This window comes from Poeciliopsis prolifica, unplaced genomic scaffold (assembly GCF_027474105.1).
Source record: "Poeciliopsis prolifica strain line A6 unplaced genomic scaffold, Auburn_PproV2 SCAFFOLD042, whole genome shotgun sequence".
Classification (NCBI taxonomy): domain Eukaryota; kingdom Metazoa; phylum Chordata; class Actinopteri; order Cyprinodontiformes; family Poeciliidae; genus Poeciliopsis; species Poeciliopsis prolifica.
In genome coordinates this window covers 2,351,649-2,365,740 of record NW_026562417.1, presented here as the reverse complement: position 1 = coordinate 2,365,740, position 14,092 = coordinate 2,351,649, and the positions used below count along the sequence as shown (strand labels likewise).

The 14,092-nt window shown below is 41.5% G+C and overlaps 2 protein-coding genes across 9 annotated transcripts in view; one reads left to right on the top strand and one right to left on the bottom strand.

Moving 5' to 3' along the window:
- The window catches only part of osbpl8 (oxysterol binding protein-like 8), a 60,849-nt gene extending 51,373 nt beyond the window's left edge, over nucleotides 1–9,476 (top strand). For 5 of the 7 annotated variants that reach the window (XM_055055508.1, XM_055055513.1, XM_055055512.1 and 2 more), the window contains 10 exons: nucleotides 64–160; nucleotides 240–338; nucleotides 420–517; nucleotides 1,121–1,210; nucleotides 1,777–1,913; nucleotides 2,103–2,288; nucleotides 3,202–3,355; nucleotides 5,028–5,130; nucleotides 5,944–6,049; nucleotides 6,132–9,476. In XM_055055508.1, the coding sequence (XP_054911483.1) occupies nucleotides 64–160; nucleotides 240–338; nucleotides 420–517; nucleotides 1,121–1,210; nucleotides 1,777–1,913; nucleotides 2,103–2,288; nucleotides 3,202–3,355; nucleotides 5,028–5,130; nucleotides 5,944–6,049; nucleotides 6,132–6,261 (1,200 nt within the window). In that variant the 3' untranslated portion in view covers nucleotides 6,262–9,476. The remainder of the gene's footprint in view (nucleotides 1–63; nucleotides 161–239; nucleotides 339–419; nucleotides 518–1,120; nucleotides 1,211–1,776; nucleotides 1,914–2,102; nucleotides 2,289–3,201; nucleotides 3,356–5,027; nucleotides 5,131–5,943; nucleotides 6,050–6,131) is intronic. The other 2 variants (XM_055055509.1, XM_055055515.1) reach the window with 1 other exon arrangement.
- Nucleotides 9,477–9,550: 74 nt separating this feature from the next.
- Nucleotides 9,551–12,307, bottom strand: LOC129376077 (E3 ubiquitin-protein ligase TRIM21-like). 2 transcript variants are annotated; one of them, XM_055055516.1, is made up of 2 exons: nucleotides 12,273–12,307; nucleotides 9,551–12,111 (listed from the first exon to the last, which is right to left on the bottom strand). In XM_055055516.1, the coding sequence occupies exon 2, from the start codon at nucleotides 12,100–12,102 to the stop codon at nucleotides 10,489–10,491; it is 1,614 nt and encodes a 537-aa protein (XP_054911491.1). In that variant the 5' UTR covers nucleotides 12,103–12,111; nucleotides 12,273–12,307; the 3' UTR covers nucleotides 9,551–10,488. The 2 variants fall into 2 exon arrangements, with proteins under 2 accessions (XP_054911491.1, XP_054911492.1); XM_055055517.1 differs by having other exon boundaries at nucleotides 12,277–12,286.
- Nucleotides 12,308–14,092: the final 1,785 nt, after the last annotated feature.

Sequence of the window (14,092 nt, the reverse complement as noted above, 5' to 3'; positions counted from 1 at the left end):
TAAAGGAAGAAAGTGTAAAGCCAAATCAAAGTTGCCTTGTGGGTAAAAACCTTCTCTTCCCAGGTCTCTCATCATCCACCAGTGTCAGCCTTCTACGTCAGCAACAGGAAAGACGGCTTCTGCCTCAGCGGCAGCATCCTCGCCAAGTCCAAGTTCTACGGTACAAACAACCTCAGCCGTCTTAATTCTCACCTCATTAACATTCACAGAGCACTGATGAGCTTCCACTCCCATTCCAGGAAACTCCTTGTCAGCCATTTTAGATGGAGAGGCTCGGCTCACCTTCCTCAACCGAGGGGAGGACTACGTTATGAACATGCCCTACGCTCACTGTAAAGGTCAGAGCGCACACCACAAACCTTTGTTTAACGGCGCATCTAGCTGATCTATATTGACTGGAACATGTTTTTATATGAAAGGCATACTGTACGGCACCATGACCTTGGAGCTGGGAGGTCAGATCACCATTGCGTGTGAGAAAACGGGCTACAGCGCTCAGCTGGAGTTCAAACTGAAGGTACGTTTGCAAGACTCGTGGCGGTCATCGTAGCCTGGGAGATGGTCAGTGTCAAAAGGAGCAGAAATGTTTCTTACGCGATGTCTCTGATTGTCTCGCTCCTCCGTCGACATTTCCACCTGTCCCACCTCTTTACGCAACCCTACCACCCAACTCCAACCCCAACATTACCAACTGCTTTACCCTGTCATGAATCAGCGGCAGGTAGGTGCAGGACAGGATAGGTGACTTTAGTACAAGCGGTTTATTCCCATCACTCATTTTCAAAACAGTTAGTCTGACCTAACGGCCTCAGTAGAAGAAAAAACATTTTAAAAAATCGAATTAACTATAAATGAAGTTAACAGGGCAGTTCAGTGGGATTTATTGTCAGACGATGAGTGTCTTTTCAAGCAGTATTGGTAAATATTTAAAGAAATTTTATTTAAAAGAAAAATAGAACATTATAAAATGCTCCTTCAAAGTAACAACAGTAAGTCCATTTCTTCTCTCTGGTTTTACTGTCCTGTGCTTGTGCTCCATTTTGTGTCCTGTCCTCCCTCATCCTCGATTCCTCTTGCATCCCCTTCGCCTCTTGTCCCTCGTCTTGCTTGTCTTTTTTAGCCGTTCCTGGGCAGCAGCGATTGTGTCAATCAGATCTCCGGGAAGATCAAGCTGGGAAAGGAGGTCCTGGCTACTCTAGAGGGACACTGGGTATGACTCCACATATTGTTCTAAATAACACCAAGTATGCTTTTTCTTGCTTGTAATATTTGTTTTGTTTTAGTAGCTTGAATGTATTTATTTAGATTTCTGTTGTTTTGTAAGGTTGTAGTCAAAGATTTGAGAGGAAATGGTGAGCAAATTATATAAAGTTATTCAGTTATTCTGTCTCTATAAAATCTTGGTTTTAAGTAGCTAGTTGGAATGGAAAGTACCTTCATAAGCTAACTTTGTCAATATTTCACTAATGTTGGGGAAAAAAACCCACAATTTTGCAATTGCGTTGTTTCCGTTAAATAAGACACACAAAATCACACGTGAATAAGTTTGTTCACAGGCTAAGTTATTAAAAAACATCCTTCTAGCACTTTTTGTCGTCTTGTTTGTCGTTTCCGCCTGCAGTAACATCCAGTTCAGTCAACTAACTTGTGAGATGTGAAAAAAGTGTTACCAAAAAACTTATTTTTCTACATTGCTGTATTAAGCAAAATAATTTTTTGTAATTTCAATTTGAATGGAAACGCAGCAAATGATTGTGTTTGATTGTCCTCTCACAGGACAGCGAGATCTTCGTCAACGACAAGAAAACGGGGACGATGGATACTTTCTGGGACCCGACGCCGGAGCTGAGGCAGAACAGGCTGACGCGCTACACCGTCCCACCTGAAGAGCAGGGGGACTTCGAGTCAGAAAGGTGCACTTTGTTTTATTTAATGAACATAAATAAGAATTCATAATAAGAAGAATTTGTCCTCCGTTGACCTTGGATAATCCTAATCCCTTTCGCTTTAGAATTTTGTTTTTACCATTTCCAGACTATTTGAATGAAAGGACAAACTTGAGGAATATCCAAACAGGTTTTAATGTTTTTATGACCATCCAGATTGTGGCAGCACGTGACTCGAGCGATCAACAACAAAGACCAGACGGAGGCCACCAACGAGAAGTTCATCCTGGAGGAAGCTCAGAGGAAGGCGGCCCGGGAGCGCAAAGCCAAATGCGAGGAGTGGATCCCCGCCCTGTTCGAGCAGGACCCCGTCACCGGAGAGTGGCATTACAGATATGCCGAGTGAGTGGCTCCTCTCTTGCCCCGCACACCAGCCGGTGCACCCAAGTTCACCTCTGCAAAGGCAAAAAATAATGTCTCTAGACTTTGACTTTTAGCATATAAGTGTTTTGCAGTTATGAGGCATTTTGAATGTAGCTATAAAAATAGTTACAAAAAAAAAAGACATCAAACCTTAATGGACTTCTCTTTAGAATTATTCCCATTGGCTTTTTTGTTTTTTCTTAGCAACGTGTAAGGGGGCCACCTTCTGGTGGCTACTGTAACTGCAGAGTTATCATGATCAAAGAAAGATTGTATTTTTTTATTATTATTATTTTAACTCACCTTCAATTTGCATGTCTCTTTTAATTATTGTTCACTGCCTTAGTTTAACATTTACATTGAACTACAAAAGCAATATATAAAATGCCAAAATTATTTAGAAGACAGTTTTTTCAGAGTATTAAGCTTTAATGTACTCTGAAGTATATGTCATGACAAAGTCGTAAACTAATAACACAATTCTGCCAGATTCCAAAAAACACAACTGGGTGTCAACCCGTTCGTCCAGCCAAACATACAAATATTCTCTCTCTGTAAGGTCGGGTAGAAATAGGATCCCCATAGAAGTACTGGAGTCATTTCTGGAAAACACAAAGTTATTTTTATTCATAATAAGAACCAACAGCACTTGAAAGCCTGTTATAAACTTGGAAATGGGCCACATCATATTGAATAAGCCAAGTGTGTAAAGTTTATCTGCATAAAAGTGGACTTTAGCTGTTGGCATAATCTTCTAATTTTGCGAATAAATATGGACAATGGAAGGAATCCTAAAGTCAAGCCTTGCGGTACTCCAGTTTAGAAACTAAAAGAACCGATTCTGTCCCTCTTCTTTTGCCTTCTCATTTCTCCTGCTTGTGTGTTTCTTCAGCACCAGGCCGTGGGATCCGCTCAACGACCTGATTCAGTTTGAGAAAGACGGCTGCATCCAGACCAAGGTCCGACACCGCACCCCTATGGTACGTTCTGGCAGTCTTATTAGTCTGAGTAACCAGGGGCCGCGGAGGGACAATTGCAAGTGTCAGGTATGTTGTCCCGGTGACGAAGCATGCCACCGCCTCATCCGTCCTTCTCGCATCAGCCGGCGCACCGCCTCCATTGTCGCTTCATCTCTCTGTGCCACCACCTCCCCGCTGCCGCCATCATAGCCTGGACTCTGTGTGCCTTTGTTTTTTTTTTTTTATCCATTATCTAAAACTTTTTCTCTCTGTCATCCTCATTGTTTCATTGTTGTGTCTGCATGACTCATCAAACACAAACCCTCAAAGTAGTTTAAATTCATTTTAGAAGTCAGAAAAATGTTCAGTGTTTCGTAATAATTTTCCAGATGCAACAACCAGCATCAGCCAGTGTTGCAGACACGTTAACTGCTATTGTTTACATTCAAAAGTTTCACACGTGAGCTGGAGGGGAAAACGACAATCCTTTTATTCGCTGCTGTGGTAGAGCAGTTCTGTTAACAAAATGAAACTGGAGATCCACGTGTTATTAATTCAGCGCAGTGCGCCATGGCAAAGGGAAAATAACGCTGAAGAATAAACCATTCGTCTTCTGCTTCCTTCTCGCTCTCTGTCGGCTTCACGCTACACGCAGACCCATTGCCACAGCAACTGACAGAGCTGAGATTATATATAAATGTTTCAGGATTCAACACCAAAAACATTCCCCTCTGGAAGAGCGGAACATTCAGTTCGTTATGGCTTTACGTTTTCAGGTTCGATGTTTATTTAGCAATTATTAATCAGTGATCGACTGAACCCAGCGGTGATTGATCAGCTAATTTAAACACTTGCTCTATTGATGATCTGTCAGAGAGTTGGTGTGTGGGTTGCCTTTTTTTCTTTTTTTTTACTGAACTGACACGCAAGAAATTCTGCAGCACATATACATATTGACATCAAAGTCAAGCTGGCATAACTGATCTACTTCTTTTTCTCCCCCTAGTTTTTTCTTCTTCTTTTCATTAAAACTTTTTACTGACCTGCAAAATGTGAAACCCTTGGACCTCATCTAGCTATCGGTGTTGACAATTAATAGCAAAACGTTGCGTCCCTTTTGTTTTATACCTCGCTTATAGTTTAGCAACAACATGACAGCTGAAACCAACATTATTCACCGTTGGCCAAAAGTTTTTTGCCCTCCAAAAAAACTGCAGGAGGGCAAAAAAAATAGTGTGTATAGATATTAATTTTATCATCTTAAATAGAGCTGCTCCCCTCTAAATGGGAAAGACAAATAAACATGATTTGTTTGGTGTACTCAGTTCATTATATTTGATCATTTTTTTCAATTATGTGCCTAATATTGTTGTTTTTTAGTAAAATTGTGTATTTATTCTTAAAAGAAACTTAAAATAAGCAGTTCCTGATCAGATTTTAACTAAAATGTTGAATCCAAGCTGTTTGCCCTCATTACAGCAAACAGATTCTGTGTCCCAACTCTCTGCTGGTTATTTCTTTACTTTTGAATGCTACCTGCGCGTTGCTATGATTGCACTAATACAACAGCATGTGTCACATAGCCGCCGTTATCCGCCACCGGTGGAGTTTCCTGCACGAGAATCCTGACTTTAACGCCGTTTATTCTCTTTCCTTTGCCCTTTTATTTGTGCCATTTATCTGCTTTTTGCTGGCTCATAACGTTCCAACTGTTTATCACATATGTTTGTGTGTGTCCCATCTGCGAATGGCTAATCAGGTAACGGTGCCAAAGAGAAAACACAAGAGCGACAAGCCCAAGAGCCCGGAGAGCGGCTGCTCCTCGCCAGAACCTGATCGCCATGACTCATCGGGGAGCGAACGTGAGTCAGCCTCACCAAGCATGTCGATATGCGAACACAGCTCGATGGACGGGACGGAATAACACCGCTCAGTGGACTTCTTTTAGAATTTCTGTGGCGTTTTGAAGCATTTTCTGACACTGTAAACTTCATGTAATAGAAATTACATGAAGTTTGCATAATGGGCAGCACTGAAAAAGTTTCACATCATAGAACAGATTGAAACATGTCCCACAATGGTCAAATTCATGGTTATCACCAGTGAAGTAAAGGGCGCACAGATACAATAAAACAGAATTAAGATAAGACAAAGAATAAATTGTGGACTAAAGCAAAAGTTTATGAAGAATGTTGAAAATACTCCAAAACATTCACATGTTTTAAACACACCCAAGAAGACCACAGGCTGTTTGCCACAAAGGCGCTTCAACAGAGCGTAGAATAAAAGCTCTGAATACTTAATTTTTTTCTGTATGTCTTGTCTCTTAATTTGAAAAAAATAGCAAAAATGTGATGTTTTATTGCGTTTTGTGTCAAATTTTAAGAAAAAAGTGGATTTAATGCATCTTAAAATAAGGACAAAAACAAAATGGCTTAACGGCATCATCAACAGCTTTATTTAAAACATAAATAGGTCTATATGGAAAAAACTATTAAAATACAAATAAATAACACTTTGAATACTGCAGGTGTGTTTTCCATCAATAGGACTGGTGATTAACATCATGGTGACGTTCTAGTTTTTGGTTTTTAAAGCAGTGGGAGCTCTAGAAATGTATGGAATATTAGTCGGTGCCCTGTTAATGACAAAAACGCCGATTTATTTTGTTGCAGGACACAAAAGCAAGCATAACAGTCGGCTGAGGAAAAAGGGTGCAGACCTCAGTGAACTTCAAAGTGCCATCGACTCCATAAAGCAGACGCAGGAGGACATTAACAGGTGAGGAAGAACCCGACTTGTCCCGTGACACAAACGTGTCCCGGTGCCGTGTGCGCTAAAGGTTCCTATCTTTGTTGTGCAGGTGCGTCGCGGCGCTGCGGATGCGTTCCGCAGGCCGGGCGGAGAACACTTCCTTCCTCCAGCAGCGGGACTACGTCGTCATCGCCTGCCTCGTCATCCTTCAGGTTCTCATCAACTACATTTTCAAGTAGCGGCCACAAGGCCTCACCCTAAACTCTCTCTCACATGCACACATACTGGAGATTTTTAGACGAGCGGACTCCAGCTCACTCCTTCTCTCCGCTTAACAAGCCCATATCTTTGTGTCCTGGAAAAGCAGAAGAACTCGGAAAGAGACCGTTTTTCACGTATTTATTCGCAACCATCATCATTCCAAATCTCCGTGGAGATACACGGATTTCAAAGAGAGGAGCAGCGGTGAGGGAATTTCACATGGAAAAAAAGGCTCGACTGCCTTTTGGGATTTCATTTTCTTTCTGTTTTTGATTAACTTGCCTTGATGTCAAAGGCAAAGACGGCAGCCATTTTTTATTAGTTGTTTCTTTATTCTTGCTTTTTTTTTTTTTTTTTTCTTAATGGAGTGATGCTACTCTGATGTTTCACATTTCACCTTGAACGACAGGGAAGCTTTTAACACAAAAACAAGATTGTAACACATGCACATAAGATCCCTTTAATTTTAATGCTTTTTTTTTTCTATTTCTCTTTTCTGCTTTCCGATCTCATCTTGTGTTTAACCTAAGCCTGCTCAGACCAGGAAACAAACCAACGCGATGAAACAAAGGGAAAGAAAAACCGAGTGGTCCAATGTGTGCAACTTTTATTTTTGTATGATCAGATCCTCTTTTATTCACCCTCGATTCCACATCTGGAAATAGAAGACAGTGAGAATAACACAAGGGACAAAAGGAACAGAAGCTATAGAATTCCACTTTTTGCATACAAAGTTGTTGTTTAGAGGGAGAGAAAAAAAAAATAGATCACATATGACACATCCTATGTGTATATTGTAAGTAGCGAACTTTAACCCTTTGGAGACCATTTTTGTCTTATGGCACAAATGCACTGGAAATGTGGGACATTCACTTTGGTATCGCCTCAGCATTGAGACAGACTGATGCTCTAATCAAGAAAATAAAATATATATATCTATATTTGAAGTCTTTTTAAAACATCCCAGTGAACACTGCCCTTTTACTGTTCTAATTTAAACTAGCCGACCTTCTGGTTGATATTAATAATAAACAATTTTAGAGCGGCGCTCTGTCTTAAGCCTAATTTCGTAGTACTCGTACTTTCTTCAAGCTTAGAGTGAGAACAAATGATTTTTTTTATGCTCACTATTTTAACATCACTTTAACAACTCAAGTAAAAAAACCTCACATCTAAGTTTTAGAGGCTGCCATTTATTATTACTTTTATCAATAATAAATGTAATAATAAAAACAACGTTTCTACCAATCCGGTTCTAGTGTTGAACTACGTCTGGCGCTGCAGCCGGTTTTCAACTGGCTCTAGAGAAAATCCAACGAAAACGAGCTGACGCACGTCATTCGTCTTGTTATTGTCAACCAGGTGTCCTAATATAATTGGTTGCTCATCCAATTCATTTAAATGTGGTCTTCCTGATTTCATCATTTGTTTCTAAATGCACATCTGAATGTTCTGGTAATAATTTTTATGTGCAGACTGATCAGTTTTAACATGGTAAACTGATGTTACTCATTTCAGTTTGGTTCCAGTTAATTCTATGCTGTTAGAGATGATAGAAAATGAATGATAAATCTGTGTTTACCACAGAGTGTAAAGTCTGCATGCAGAGTCGACACCTTTGTTTTGATTGTTGCCTTCCTGATTGGAAGCAAAAGTTGATATCAGTCTGGAGTTGAGAACCCTTCCACTTTTAGTTTGTAAGTAATCCTATCAGCAGTTTTTTGCTGGTGTCCTCTAGTAAATAACCAAAATATAACTAATTTATTTTTGTGGTGCTTCAGTTAAAAACAAGTGCCAAGAAAGCACCAGCAGCAGTTTAACATGTGACCTGGATTGTTGAGAAACTAGTGTTTACTGTAGAAAAGGAAGCATACGGCAAAAATATGCTCAGAGTAGACAAAATCAAAGTTCAACACTTTGTTCGAACTTCACTGCCTGACTGCAGCAGCTCCGCTGCACGTCCAATAAAGAGCATCAGTCACTTCCTCCAGCGCATTTGAGCCTCGAAGTTTCAATATGTAACCTAGAATAGACTCCGTTCCTCGTCGGAGCGCGTAGACTTGTAGACGTTTTCTAACCGTCGCCATGTCAAGAGCATTCCAAATGTACAAAAACTTGCAGCCAAACTCTCTGTGTGTTAGAGTAGAAGTCGGTTGGAGTCACTGTGTAAATAACCCGGGTGGGCGACGGCGCCTCCGGAGCGCCACGCGGACACTCTCACTGTGTGCACGAACCGGTTTCCTCCTCCTGTTGGAGTTTTACTAGAACATCCTGGTAAGTTTAGCAGCACTGTTTTCATGTGTTTTTATTTATGTCTTCGCCTGTTATGATGTTAGCCTTGTCGACGTTTACATATATCCGATTGCCTCCGCCGTCAGCAGACTGTTTCGCGATGGAAGCTTCGGGTCACAGAGACCGGTAGCGTTCGTAGGAGCCAGCTGTACCCCTGGAAGTTACCCGGCTGGCCCGAGAGTATGTGTGTTTGATTTTTTTTCCCCGTGCGTCCTCATTGCCTGAGATGGTGGAATGTGTGGAAATAAGTACATACCAGTGCCTTTTAGAGTCAGACATGGGGTGAAGTTGTAGCTTAAAGGAGGTGGTGTGGGCAGGGTGCAACAGAAGGTATAGTTTGAATTCAGACTTGGATTGTGGTCGCGTTTACTGTAGAGTTGTAGTGTGGACGGTGCCATATGAAGTCTGACTCCACAGGTAGACACCCGCCGCCCGTAGATACCCAAAGGCCGATCCCCTGCCACAGGAGGAAGAGTGCAGTTTTCCTTCCCGTCTCCCTTGCTCCCTTGTCTTCAACACACAAAACGTGGAGGGAAGCGGCCATCTTTACTGTACGTCGTCGTTACCATGTCCGTGAAAGATCGTTTTATTTATTCCTCTTTTGTATGTGGGTTTATGCTGTTTTTCAGCTCAAAGTTTTAGGTCACTGTTCTTTTATCTTATTTAATGTTTGTTTTATTTTTCCAAATGCACACGCTCGTTTTTAATCCACGTCACGTTAATACCAGACACACTGGACCGTCCAAACTGGGGCGCCTCACTTCCACACACACACATGTGTTTACACACATTTTCTTCCTATTCAAGTAATTGAATATATTTACTGTATCTCCATGGAAACTGTAACTTCTCTGAAGTTTATGGTCACATGTAACACAATAAAAATAAATGACATACTCAATTCTGTTGTGTGAGTGTTTAGTAGTTTCAGTCAATGTTGTTAAAAATGCAGAATTACGAAATCTAATCAAGATGTTCCCAGATTTATTTCTTATGTGAACAAAATTGAGGCAAATCTGTTATTCTATGGCCTGATCCTTTAGTATCTTTAAAATCATATAGACGTGGTCCTATCATTGGCCAAGTGAAAACTTGCACCGATGGTACAAAACAAAAAAAGACATTCTTAAAATGTTCATGTTCGTTTCGAGCTGGCCTGGCATTGGCCAACCGACAACATCCAGGCATAACGAGGTTTTAAATCGTTACATCTTCACAACTGCTAGTGTTAGGTTTTGTTAATAAATCTAAACCACCACCAGAGGGCACCAGAGATCCTTTCTTCAGTGACTCTTGATCTTTCCAGTCATGTTCGAGCTGCCGATATTCACATTCTGATCTATCGCTGTACTTTGATGTTCCACATTTATTAAAAGTCTCACAAAGAAATGATTGTGTTTACACATTTCATATGCCTCTGGAACATTTTGTGTTATTTGGAATGAGAAATAATCTGAAACAATTTCAAACGTACTCAAGAAATCTCCAGTAATATCTGGAATTATTGGATTAGATTAGGTGTATACAGTTGAATCTCACTAGTTTACCTCAACTGATTGTCTCCATCGGCCAGCTGTCCCTGTTGTCAGTTCTCCACCCAAGGACGTTGACAAAGGTTGTTAAAGCAGAGCTGGCCTTTCTGTACCTCTCAGATAACAGTTAAACATTTGATATCAGTTCATACTCTGTCTGGAGGAGGGCGGAGGACTAACATCTTGTTCTACCAACAAAGGATAGAACAAGATGTAGAAAATCATTAGAAATGAAATTCTCTCTCTCTTCTCCCTCTTTCAGGTTTGTTCAGTTGTTTGCTTTTTATTTAAATCTTAAATATCTCAGATCAATACATTTTTACATCAAATATAACTTGAGTAAATCAAAAAGGTTTTCTTAAAGCGATACATGACTGCACTTCAATTTAATGTGTGGCTGATGCTGGAAATGATCAGAGGGGCTGAGTTTTTGCCACCGTCACTTGGACAGGGACCGAAGTACGGATAGAGTTTCTCACTGAAGGTGCAGAAAGTAAAGGAGAAGATGAGATGTGCTGCCTCAGCGTCATAAAAAGAAACTAGACCCTCGTTGTAATCCACAAAAACCCCCACCTTCTGGGGCTCAGACACCAAAACCAGAGGCACAGAGGGCCCGGTAAGAGCTCTGTAATGGCTGTTTCTTCGCCAAACAGCCCAGTAGCCATTTTCAGGGCAAATGGCGTTCTCACCCTTCCTGTCGACAGACTCTCGGACCACTCCTAATTCCCATTTAGTTTTCCCTTTAACTTCAACTTCATAGTAAAATCGTCCTGAGGAGAAACTTTGCTTTCCCAAGACTCCAAAGGCTGAGAGTCTCTCTGGCTTGTCTGGGAGAACCTGCGTCACATCACTGCATCGTACAGTTTTCCCATCGTCAGACATCACCAGATAGGGGTTCGCAGTATCTGGATCCAGAGTCACGTCCACTTCATACAGCCGGACTCTTGCGAGTTCAATGCGCGCGCAGAGCTTCTTCATCTCTGTTCTGATCGCCTCCAGTTGAGCTGCAGCCGTCCTCACCGTTGCACCGCAGGAGGACTGGAATCTGACCTTGTTCCAGTCCTTGGCGGTTACCGTCATCGTCGGGGTGTTTTGGAGTAGATGGAAGTGGTCTTCGATTTGCGACAGCTGCATCAGCTCAGATCTTTTCTTCATTAGCGTGGAGATTTCCCCTTCCAGCTCTTTTATGAAACCTTCTGCCTGTTCTTCTGCTGCTTTCTGCTTCTGTACAATCACGTCGAGGAAATGACCCAGACTTTTTCTTGCAGAATTGACGAGGTCCGAACAGTCCTCCACCACAGCTGCTGTCACTTCCTCTGCATCCCGCTTGCTGAGCTTCACCGACTGCTTAAACTGCTCCATCTTTAGTAATCTCTCCTGAATCATCTGCTCAACACAAACTCTGGTCTTCTCCAGCTCTTTCTTCTTTTCTTCACACTCTCCCGTCAGAGCGACGACCCGATGCTTCTTGTGGTCGGACGCAGCACAGCTTGGACAAACACACCTCTGATCGGTCTTGCAGAACAGCTCCAGAGGCCTCTCATGCTTCCCACACATCATGGTGTCCGGTTTCATGACTGGATTGATCAATTTATGTCTCTTCAGCACTGTGATTCTCATATGAGGCTCCAGGTGAGTACGGCAATAGGCAGTAGCACATACCAGGCAGGACTTAAAGGCTTTCTGTTTGGGTTTGGCGCACACGTCACACAGAATCCCTCCTGAGCCGGGAGACACTTGTCCTGACAAGCTCCTGGCATTCCTGAAGTGAGAAGCCATCTCGGATATGAAGGTGTTGATCCGCAGGGCCGGTCTGGGATCAAAATGCTCCTTACACAGCGGGCACTGCTGGAGGCGGCTGATGTTCCAGTGCTTTGCGATGCACGTCTTACAGAAGTTGTGTCCGCACGGTATGGTGACCGGATCTGCGAACACATCCAGACAGATGGAGCACAGAAACTGTTCTTCGGAGAGAAAACTGGAAGCAGTCGCCATGTCCACTGACTGGAATCAAAAGGGTGTGGGAGGACAGTAAAAATCAGCAGGAACACTTTACAAGATTGTAACATTACCTCAAAATCCATCAAAACGAATTGGTAAAGACATTTTGTTGTATAGGCGGTTATAAGAATCTTGTTGAAGGGCATTTTAGTGGCTTTACTCACCTACGTTTTGTCGAAGAACACTTCCTCGAGTGAGTGAGTCACTTATTTTTCTTTTAACATCCCAGTTGCTCCTTTAAAACTCCACCTCCTCTTTCATCTCCTCCCTCAAACGGGATTTTGGTGTCTTATTGCAGAGTTTATGTAAGACAGAACAATGAACCCCCCATGTCAATGCTGGAGTGAAGAGGACGCCAACATTTTTGCTAAGATCGTGCTCCTCTGCATCTAGTCATGACTTAACAGTTTTGGTGTTGATGCAAATGTTTTTATGTTTTTATGATGTGGTGAAGACAGAGTAAAGACATTTTGTATATGTCAAGAGCTTTTTGTTAGCAAATATGTCAGTGTTTCCAGTTCTTCATAGCTCCTGTCGTTGTCTCTGGAAGTTGATGTTGGATGTTAGTTCTGGGCCAAATCCTGACTGGTGGTGACCCATTAATATTTTAGATAGTTGGTTTCTATTTATCCACCTTTATTTTAAGAATCACAGATTCTCAGTGGGGTAAAGACAGGAGTTTTTTGTATCTGGACACTTCTCGGTTGACAACACGCCAAACTCGTGGTAGCTCTCACCTTTTACTTCTCTGGACAAACGATTTTCCAGACGTACCAAACAATCAAGATGCTTCATAAGATAAAACAAACTAACCTTTAACATAATTCATAAGGAGGCAGTCCTGGTGTTTACTTTCAGTACCTCCTTGTTTTTCCGAAACTCCATCAAGTTAAATGTAAGGGAAGCATGAATGATCACCTTTTTGAATATATGTTGAAAGGCAAGTTCCAGATCATAATCTGTCCAACATGATTACAAGAAATAGTCTATTGGAAAGTTCGTCTGATGCTTTTCTAATGTCTTGTAGCAGATAGCTGTGCAGCAATCCTAATGTCAGTTTATTTAGTTTCTGTCATGATTTGCGTGTTCCATTGAAACAGAGGGGTGGTTTTAGTGTATATTTATCTTCCTGGTTCAGTTTTGCATTTTAAGTTCAATCACATTTAATACATGTCACAGTTTGTCCCAACCAAGTATTTTGTAGTCCTTTCTGTACAGAGCAGATTTAAGCGACCCTTCATAAGTTCAACACATTTCACCTCAGGACGTTTTTAAGCTTAACCTTGTTAGTGTCGTAATACCTCCAGCGTTTGTTTCATCCTCTTCCGCCAAAGCATTTTATTAGAAATCCCTTTTCTTCCCAAATATTACATTTGATTCATCCCTCTGCCGAATAAGTTGGATATTACTGTTGCTAGGATACGTCACCCTGAGGATTTTTCAGCTCTTCTTCAAAGCTTAGAAAGAAAGAGAGAGCACAGACGCTGGCTGAAAGGAAAAGCAAAGCCAAATGTTAGGATGGAAGGGGGGGGAAAAATGAAAGACAGGTTGGTCTTCATGACAAAAAGGGAAGCAAAAATAACAACCTGACAAATAACAAACATAAGCAAGACTCAAAATGATGGGGTGGTGACAGTGGTTTACAGTGGAAATGATAGTAAAGGGGAAGGTGATAAATATATGGAATAACAATGGAAACATTGTGGGTATAAAATATAATATAATCCGCTTTCCGTTTGGCGTTGTCCTGTCAGTGTCCTGTCAAACTGATGTTGCTGGGTGTGTTTTAATGACCCTGTGAGCCATTTTGATAAAGTAGGTCAGTTAAAATTGCATACACACACACACACACACACATGCGCACACAGGTTACATTTGAAGTCCATTGTCCTGAGAATCTGCCAAACATCACCAAGTGCTTCTGGCACAAGAGTCTGACATTAGCCTTAGCAATAATTCCTTTTAGGCATAACACAGGTGAATT

Coding starts and splice junctions, on each gene's coding strand:
- LOC129376077 (XM_055055516.1), bottom strand. CDS start 12,102: ATGGCGACTGCTTCCAGTTTTCTCTCCGAAGAACAGTTTCTGTGCTCC.